Source organism: Priapulus caudatus, unplaced genomic scaffold (genome assembly GCF_000485595.1).
Source record: "Priapulus caudatus unplaced genomic scaffold, Priapulus_caudatus-5.0.1 Scaffold477, whole genome shotgun sequence".
NCBI classification, from domain to species: domain Eukaryota; kingdom Metazoa; phylum Priapulida; class Priapulimorpha; order Priapulimorphida; family Priapulidae; genus Priapulus; species Priapulus caudatus.
In genome coordinates this window covers 118,580-128,938 of record NW_014577538.1, presented here as the reverse complement: position 1 = coordinate 128,938, position 10,359 = coordinate 118,580, and the positions used below count along the sequence as shown (strand labels likewise).

General features: G+C 44.8%; 1 protein-coding gene across 3 annotated transcripts in view; it reads right to left on the bottom strand.

The window, feature by feature from the left end:
* Nucleotides 1-6,810: 6,810 nt before the first annotated feature.
* The window catches only part of LOC106810840 (tetratricopeptide repeat protein 9C-like), a 17,435-nt gene continuing 13,886 nt past the window's right edge, over nt 6,811-10,359 (bottom strand). For all 3 annotated transcript variants that reach the window (XM_014814304.1, XM_014814305.1, XM_014814306.1), the window contains one exon: nt 6,811-6,892. In XM_014814304.1, the coding sequence (XP_014669790.1) occupies nt 6,855-6,892 (38 nt within the window). In that variant the 3' untranslated portion in view covers nt 6,811-6,854. The remainder of the gene's footprint in view (nt 6,893-10,359) is intronic.

The window sequence follows — 10,359 nt, the reverse complement described above, 5'->3', positions numbered from 1 at the left end:
TCAAGAGTACATAATAGGAGATTTTTATTCCTATTATTATTATAATCTCCTATTATGTACTCTTGATATATATATATACGTGCATAGCGAGATGGCGCCTTCTTGCAGCTAGCTGTCTCACACGCAGCTTCACTAACGTCGCAACTTACTAGATATATACGCAAATATCCTCGATATCCGTGTACACACAAATCGTTTCAGCTCACCAGCGCAAGACTATCAGCTCGCTAGAGGCGTTAAAAGGTCTCGCATTCACATCATCAGCGCCGGGGCCAGATAATAAGCCGTTAAGTGTTGGTGCTGTCCGTTTATAGGTCAATCCCTAGTGTTTCTTCCGCCGGTTACGATCCCACGACGATGTTTGGTGTGCGCGCGGGCGTGTAAGGCGCGAGACGCGACGTACTAGCTCGTAATTATCGACGTAAACAGAAGCTTTTCTAACGGATATAGAACATTATCTAATTACACTCGGGGCTTTATATCAACAGCTTTAGCTGAAACCGTCCGGGTAAAGACCTATATACGTACACCAGTCGTGTGTGCGCATATAGGAGGCTGAAAACACGGTCAGTCGCATCTGTGTGGTTCTACATTAGGTTTGCGGTGACGGTGTACTAATATGTGAGCAATCAATCAAATTGATTTTACGTGCGATTAACATGCGGTTTCAAATGCGATTGAATTTTCTTGGCCGGCTCTGATTGGATGGAATTTAAAATTTGATTTTAATCACAACGTTGAATTAGGCCCTGGTTGGTAAAAATTTCAGCGCTATTTAAACAGGTATGTTATGGCAGATATACGGCTTTCAATACAAAATAACACTTATAAAATGCATCGTGCTATGTGCTGTGAAAATATTATTTTATCGCCTCTCATAACTCGTAAAATGACAGGTAAAACAGTTGACCGTAAGTTTTTTACGGTGCTAGAAATTCAGTATGGTGCTATATCAACAACACAGCATCTAGTCTGACATGGAACTACGGTTACCATGTAAACTAGTCTACCATGAGTATCGGTCTAGGTACCTACGGCCTACAATTTTAATTCATGGGAACTTTTACGCAACTAAAGAAATGAGCGATTAGGTTGAGGTTGGGCATAAGGTTAGGATTAAGGGAAGAGTAGAGGTATGGCAAGCGGGTAGCCAATTTGGAATGTTGAAAACACGTTGAACTTTCCAAGTTCCTATGTTCTTTTAGTTTTCTCTTACCTCCTAGAACATATCCAATTAATCGAATAAACGACGCGATTAGCGAGTCATAGCAACACTAGTTATTGGCACTATATGCCGTTTAGCGAATCCCAACCTCTTAACATAACATAACATAACATAACATAACATAACATAACACAACATAAACTACGTACCACAAACTAACATGTTAAGCAAAATTTACCAGAAACCAAACTCATAGAGTGAATTCTGAGATTAATACGGAACCTAGCGTGTGTTGCGCGACCTCTACTACAAATTTACAGGTCAAACAAAGGTTACAACCTTTCCTCTCGAGTATTGAAGAAAGACTATACGTAGGTTAAGCTGTGGACACACTAGGCAATTTTTCAGGCGATTAAGTCGGGCGACTCAATCGCCTGAAAAATCGCCTAGCGTGTCCACAGCTTTATGGACTATATATATATATCAGATATACACAATTCACGAACTAAATTATACGCTAATTTACACTATACAGTATTTAAAGGTAAAACTTCTGAAAGGTTCTATGCGCCAGATGTTCACCTCAGCTCACACCTCGCCGAGTTACGTGATCAGCTGGCTTCTGTCTACTTATAACCCGCCACCCGCGGCAGCACCTTCCAGCACCGCACAATGCTATATATCATGCCATCTTGAAACGTTAAAAAATTTAAATGTACCAAAAGTCCAAACTAACGTTTGGCTTGCCGGGCCCCGTGAGAACGCGCATACTTTATTTAGTTGGCACTCGACGCAAAAACTTGGAAAGAGCAAACGTACAAGCAAACACATGTCAATTAGAGAATTTAGTGCCACTTTTAATGGATGCATGGGTTCGATAACGCCAACTAGGCATACATGTAAGCTTTCTCACACTAATTTAAACATGAATCGAAATTTCAACATTAATAAAGGGAGTTCGTGTTAGAGACCAAACATGTAAGTATGTGTGTATATAAATATTTAGGTATGTGTGTGCGCTGTGCAGTAGAACAAAATCAATATATCACTACCCAGCACAGTAGCATGTAACACGATGCGACTAGTTGTACGAGCAGATTCTGATATAGAGGACAAAATACATAAATGTGCACTTACATAAATGTTCTTACATCACAGACCTAGCCTTTTACAGTTGCCTCCCCCGAAATCTGTGCAAAATTATACCAATTCCACACACTGGGCGTTTATCAATCTATTGCGGCTGTAAGCATAGCTTGATAAACGCGCAAAGTAATTATACCAGACCTGCGACTTGACCCTCAACTTAGCCGAACTACTTTTTTCACACGACTTGACTTTTTTTAACTTTTGTCAAAACTAGTACTCCGTCGCGTTTCGATTATGTTTAAACAATTATGAGAAAATGGAAAATATGAGAACGGTTGCGATCCTCAAGAGAGATCATTTTAGATTGTTTGAGATCATTAACTTTGCAATTGAAAGTAAATGGACGGCGCCTGGTGGTTAATGTATCACACTCCCAAATAAGCTAATCGCCGTTGCGTTGGCGTGGTCGGCAGTGAAGTAATTTGATCTTTGGCGGATGTGTACAAACGTTTTTGTTTTTTTTATCTCACGGGCGAACGAGACTGTAGGGGATTTCAAGTTATTATCGGAAATGAGACATTTTTGCCGCTATCCGCTGGAGTGGTTATTTTTCGTGTGAATTCGTCGAGCAAAAACCTCATACGCGAAGCCTACATGATATCTCAGTTAAGCGTGGTATACTACCAGTTTTGTGCGTTTCGCGAAAATAGTTTTTACGAAATGATTTTTTGAAAGAATATTCGAGTTGACGAAATATATGTCGCGCATTGCAATGCGACATCGGCGGGTGGCATTGCAATTTCACAAAGTAACTCCGGCCTTGTGGGAATTTTTAGCGTAGTGTGGTCGCCAACGGAAAATAATTTCCCACTGTAATACCTTAATGCACTGCCGGATCCAGGAACCGTGGCCAACAGGGGTGGTGGAGGACGCAGAAACACTCATTTTAGTGCGCCGACAGGCAATTTCTCAGCTCCTACTAAATTTGGGAAGCAATAAGTAAAATGAAGGTTTTAATCGCTCGTGAATGACTGATTCATGTTATTACACTCGCTTGTTGGTATTGGTTCAGGGCACGAGGGGAAGAGAAAACATGGCCACATCCCTGCATTCACAAACGAGTAAATAACTCATCTCGCTATTGACGCTGGTTGTGGCGCTGAGAAAATGTTATTGCATTAAAGTATTTCATAAAGTAAACATTAGAGCAGGCTACGCGAAAACAGCTGTGCAGTCGAAGGCTAGTATAGTCTAGTCCAGTGCTTCTCAACCTTTTTAAACGCGTGGCCCACTTAGACTGTTGATTACGCACGCACACACAAACACGTACGCACGCACACACAAACACGTACGCACGCACACACAAACACGTACGCACGCACACACAAACACGTACGCACGCACACACAAACACGTACGCACGCACACACAAACACGTACGCACGCACACACAGAGAATACCATAAACCATCACATAACGCCAATATGCAAGTAACTAACAAATGCAATGTTAAACTGCCGCATTACTTGCGCATAACGAATGCGCACCGTACGGTATAGCATTTTACCCTGAATGCAGCATCTATATTTGGCGTACCTGCTTACATTTACCGTGTCGCGAAAGCATTTTACGCTATCGCGCGTCAAGGTAGCCGAGAGCCTGTGCGGGTGCGATTCACGAGCTTAAATTCCCTCTTTGTAGCAGCTGAGGCTTTGTTAGTGCGAGGACATACGTAAGCCTCTCGCAGAATAAATGCTATATGCGTTTCTTCTTTCTTGTACGACTGCCGGGAATTTATGCTAAGTATGGTTTGTCACGTTCCCTAGGCAGCGCGTTTATTTTCGTGTTTGACGGAGCAGCTAGATCTCTGCTACCGACAAAAGAACAGCCTCTTGTTGTATCCGGTGCGCGCATGCGCACAGGGCGCGAGGCGCCCACAACGTATCCCGTTAGGAAGTCATAACATCAGGAGTGTATTATTATACACACCTGATAACATCATAAACTAGAGCACTAGGAGAGCACACAGACCTCCCCCAAGGCAGCTGAATTCTTTCACTGTTAAAATTTTTATTAATTAATTAATTAATTAAGTGAAAACATTAATTAATTGGATCGGGATGACCACCAAAATGTAATAAATTTTAAGTTACCCCATTTCTGACCTATCCTGAAAATTTTATTAATTAATTCATTAGTTAATTAATTAATTGGATCCGGATCACCACCAAAATGTAATGTTACCCCATTTCTGACCTATCCTGAAAATTTAATTAATTAATTGGATCCGGATCACCACCAAAATGTAATCAATTTCACAAAGATAGGTTGTGGTGAATGGTAACAGAAATTTGATGGCACGCTTTGACAGTGAAGGGTATTCATTGCTTGCAAGTATCCAGAATGAAGGAAGGTCTTTCTGTGCAAGCTGAAGCTTCAGAGTACTGTCCGTAGAAAGTTCTCTTTTTTTAATTTTTTTTTCTGGTCGAGTTCGCGGCCCACCGGAGAGAGCTTCGCGGCCCACCAGTGGGCCGCGGCCCACCAGTTGAGAAGCGCTGGTCTAGTCTACGTATTTACGAAGTTAGCTTCGAATGCTGTAATGTGTTCCGTACTCTGCAATGCTTGTAGCTTATATCTTTTTGTATTTAAATTGCTAAACTTTTGTCATATTTTGAACAAAACATAAATTTCTACTTTTAAACGAACCATACCTTAATCAAAATTACGGGTTCTCAATAAAATTTTATATTTTTACAATTTCATTTTCGATTTCCATGTTGAATTGAAGTTTTCACACTATAACGCAATTTGTAAAAACCGAATGCGTGGGCGGCACTGCCTCGTATTTTTAGACGAGTCGTTCATCGTTGACGCAGTCGGCAGCATCGTCACCTGATGAAACACCTCTGATTCTATAGCTCGGACGTGTACGATACAGAGTTGACGAAGTGATTCATGGACTACGTGCATGCTTAGCCTTCCTAGCGGCTTACCTAGACTTCAAGGCGAAGTCGTCACGACCCTAAGTGATTGAATCTATACATCGATATCGACATAAATAGGCAAACTTAGATCGATAATATATATTAACCCATAGTGACTAATAAAAACAAAACTGCAATATCAAAATACAAAATCTCAGCCCCTTGGTCTTCCTCTTTAGCCCTTTCCTTCTTTTTCTCCTTCTTCTTCTTCTTCTTCTCCTTCTTCTTCTTCTGCTTCTTCTTCTTCTTCTTTATCATCATCATCATCATTATCATCATCATTATCATCATCATCTTCTTCTTAATCTTCGTAATCTTCGTAATCTTCCATTTATTCTTGCGATGTCGCTAGTGCTGCGATACGCGTAACAACGTGGTTAATGAACGACTTGGAGGCCACGCTTCCTTCCTGACTCGTGAATTATCTCCCGTCTTACGTTTTCCAACACCATCGGCCACGGCCGTGCTGTGACTATGCGTGCGTGCGTGCGTCAGCGTGCGTGTCAATGTGTGCGTGCGTGTGTGTATGCGTGCGTGCGTGCGTGCGTGCATGTGTGTGTGCGTGTGTGTATGTGCGTAGTGGTGTGCGTGCGTGCCGGAAGACATGGGCCAACCACGGCGGTGCGAGATCGTGCGAAACTAACGAGGTGATTAGGTATCCCAGGGTTCAAGGCTTCCCACTGCGTTCACAGTTTAGGCCATTCTGCCCACCATGTTGAAATCTTTAGTTTGCATGAGCGATGCTTCAACTATGTCATGCAGCCAGATAACAATAGCAGACTTAACAGTTGACAATGAAACTAACGCTGGACAATTACTGGAGCTCTCGATATCCGAAGACGAATTCCCGTATATTATTCGCCTTATCCTGCTAAACTCCCCCCACGTCACACGCGTAAAGGGGGCTTTATTATGAGCCGCTTATTATATTGTCTACAACTCGTCAACCAAAACAGACTCCGCTCCGCGCTTATTACTAGAAAAGAAAGCGCGCCTAAGTAGCCTTACGAAGAGGTGGCAGCAGTTCTCAGACACCCCGTCTTCTACATAACTGCGGTAGTGCGAGGATCCCTTCGTGGCAATGGGCAGAACTGGCCCTAGATCTCAGCGAAAAGCCTTATAAACCGTTAACCTAGGAAAGGCAACGCGAGCAGGGGATCGGTGCTGAATGGGCAGTACTGTGGCGTTGTGGTAGAAGCCCCCAGCGAAACTTGCTAAAGTTGCGCCGATGCGAGCCGGCCGCTTTGAAGCGCTTCGCGCGGGCATTCCCGGCATGCAGATCGTTCCAGGTTTAGCGTTCATTGAATCTGCCACTTTATAATCCACCTAATAATGCCGATTCAATGAATACCACGCACAGACACTGCGCATCACACAACGTACGTTGTAACACAGCGCATATTCTACACACTGCTGCTGACATTTCTCCTTGAATGGTATACCTGCTCGTCGCCGTAGATAGGAGACGATTGCAGCCTTTCTGTAAACTGTGACATTGCTGCCCTCATGCGTCGTGAAGGCTGGTAAAGCATTGCCAGACCACGTCGAAACATCGCGCTTGACATTGTCGACGACATTCTCGAGGGCCTCTTGTGTCCCGCCACTCAACACTCGGTCATACTTTATTGGCCAGAGATATTGGAGCAACGGCAGCCTACAAAAAAAAACCGTATAAGAACACTGACTGGCCACATATACGTTGGAGCAAATTGTGTAACTGCGTATTGGGCACATGCATGCACAGGCGCACATATCATATACGTAATGGACAGCGATGCGGTGAGGCACCTTCTAAACGATTATTACCAGAATTGAATACTTTTAACAACCTGAACACTATTTTTCAAATTGGGCATCGGGGTGAGCGTTCGCTGATTACAAAAACAAGGCAACGTTCGCCACACTATTTCTGTGACAAGCCCTACAGCTCTTTTACCTTTAATTGTCATTTATCATATCCTATTCTGCTGGAAAAAATCTCCTAACTCATAAAGATCTAATAAAACAAAGTTATTGTATATCAATATAGAACAAGTGCACGACAGCAGCGACCCCAGCGCTCACCTGCGACAGGTGTTCTGCATGTAAACTAACTGCAAAGCGAATCATAAGAGCACCCTCCATCGCCGCCGTTCGCTCTCCCTCGTTGTCTCTCTCATTCTTTCTCTTTCGCTCTCTCGTCTTGCCCTCTCATCCTTCCTCGCGCTCTCGTCTCTCTCCTCGCTCGATCACAGCTCTCTCTCTCGCTTCGATCACACACACTCTCTCTCTCTCTCTCTCTCTCTCTTCTCTCGCTCTCTCTCTCTCTCTCTTCCCTTCACGGCTCTCTCTCTCCCTCTCTCTCGTCGCGCTCGCCCTCACACTCACTTCCTTCCCTCGTATGTCTCTCACTTTCTTATGTCTATGATCGCGCTCTCTCGCTTCTCTTTCTCTCTGTCCTCTCTCTTCTCTCTCTCTCGCTCTCTCTCTCTCCTTCTCACTCTATTCACTCTCTCTCTCTTCTCCTCCTGTCTCTTCTTCTCTCTCTCACACTCTCTCTCTCTCTCTCTCTCTCTTTCCTCTCTTCTTCCGCGCTCTCTCTCTCTCTCTCTCACTCTCTTCCCCTCGCTCTCTCTCTCTCCCTCTCTCTCGATTTCTCTCTTTCTCGAGGCCGCGGTAGCGCTGCCGCGACGCACGGCTGTGCAACTGATTGCTCTATGACAAGATGTCTCGATTGTCTACTCAGACTGATTGTCTTGCCATGGTCTTCTAAGTCTAACCCCTAGCAAGACCCGTTTCGTGCGAGCTAGCCAAGGCGGTAACGTTTTATATAACTTCACATAAATGTTATACTATATGTTATAATTCGCGGTGGCACTCCGGCAAGCCCATGTTCTTTACTATGGTTAAAACTCGCGGGTTTCCAGCACGCCGGCCAGCGATGGTACGAAAATTATCGAAAAATTGCCGTCTAAAAAGCTGCTTGTCCCGCGTGCGACAAGCTACCTGACAGCATTTCTACTTTTGCCTCCGCCTGGAAATTGCGACAAGTACGGACAAACGGATAGCCCTTACTTTCGAACACTGATGGTATTAGGACCTTCTCATGAAGAGAATGTTTCGTTGGGATCGCTTATGCAAAGTTGCACGAAGGATGGCCCCGCGTACGTATTGCAGCTGCTCTTAGATTTTAAAGATGAAAGCCTCCCATCGTAACGTTAGTATAGCAACAACTAATTGCCAAAGACAGAATAGGTAAGCAATCATCCATTTACCTACGCAATGCTACAGGACTGAAACTAGAGAGTGCCACTGTAACTAATTAATGCAGGCAAAAACTACACCGTACTATCACCCACCACATGCATGGCCAGTGCGCATCTGGCGAGTGCGCATAAGTTACATTGTAACACTCACTGGACAGTACAGAATGCCATGAAACACTTATACGCATTTAAGGAGCATAACCTTCTTTCAACAAATTTTTAGCCTTTTGTGAAATTTTTACTGCTGACATTGTAGCCTCCATACATCCAGCCATAGTATAACATTCTACTTAGCAAACGGGGCAGTCAAAATTCTTCTAACAGTAAACCAAATCCATTGTTTAACCCTCCTCATTTGCAGGCTCGGTCAAAAGGTTATCCAACACTTACTCTTCACATGATCAGCAGAAAGTACATTTTCATTGCGTCCTTTATCTAATGAAAGCCATAAAAGCAAGAGCCCGCAGTAGGGTCTGGGCTCATCTGCACGGTCTGTTGCTACCGCATTATTAACCGTAAAATTTCAGTCGGTGCCGTCAGTACCACATTTGCATTAGGCGCAGATATGACAAGACACGCAGTTGCGGTACACAATCATTGTTAGGACACCCCACTATCGCAGATGGAGGGTGGGCGGTAGGGTGCGCGGAAAAAGGGGCGGACGCGCGCTGACCTCGTGCCTCAGAGATCGTGGCGGCGCGACGGCGACTGGTAGGGCTCGAGTGGAGGCCGCTCTAATTAGCAAAAGCAGTTCACTCCTTTGTTAACGAGTCAACAAAATCCATGTTTACCCTCCTCTGCAGGCTGCTCAAAAGGTTATCGACACTTACTCTTCGCTTATTGTCAGCACAAGTAGACTTGGACGAGTCACCTCTCTATACGTACTTTCTCGAGTAAAGTCCTCACTCGCGCGCCTTTTAGTTCTGTCACCGCCTGCAAACAAAAGTGTTTCTCAATCGTCCCTCCGTCAGACCATGTCGCTTCAGAAAATGTCTAAAATCTGCCTGTGCCCATGACCTTTGACCTGTGCACCCCAATTCGGCGCACAGTGATGGCTTTTTTCCTACCATGATAGCTATACACCGACTATCACTAGCCTAGGTCGAGCGTTTAGATTTGACTGCCGCAATTCTGCATTTCCCTCCCTATACCTTAAGTTAAGAGTGAATGTTCCCCATTCTTTGTACACCTCTTGACCTTTTGACCTTATGACCCCCAGCTTCGACATCCCACTCGCTTTTTGACGCATCCCCCCCCAACGACCCGATATATCGTGACCGGTACGTTCGACGGGTTAGAAGCATCTTCGTGCCCCAACTGTGACCGCGCGGCAACGACCGGACCGGACCGGACGACCCGGACGGACCGGACGAACGGCCAACGGAGGACGATCAAGCCGATTCTACACAAGCTGCACTGCACTTGTCAGATGAGCTCAAAACTTGCTAGGTCATCGCTGAAACAAGAAAAAGTTTTTCATCGCTCCGTCAGACCACTGTCCTTCAGAAAATGTGGTAAAATCTGCCCTGTGACCCCATTGACTCTTTGATGCTGGATCCTCCTATTTCAAACACAGTGATCGGCTTTTCCTACCATGATTGCTATACACGGACTATCATGGAGCCTATATCGAGCCGTTTAGATTTGTGCCGCAATTCTGCCATTCCTCCCTATACCTATGTTAAGGAGGGCGAATGTTCCCCCTCTTTACACCCTTGACCTTTGACCTTTGGACCCCCAGCTCGACATCCCAACTCGCTTTGACAATCCCCCCGCCCCCCAACGTCCCGAATATCGTGACCGTTACGTCGAGCGCGTTAAGATTTGTGCCCAACTGTTGTACGCGACGAACTCACGTACGGACGCACGCTCATA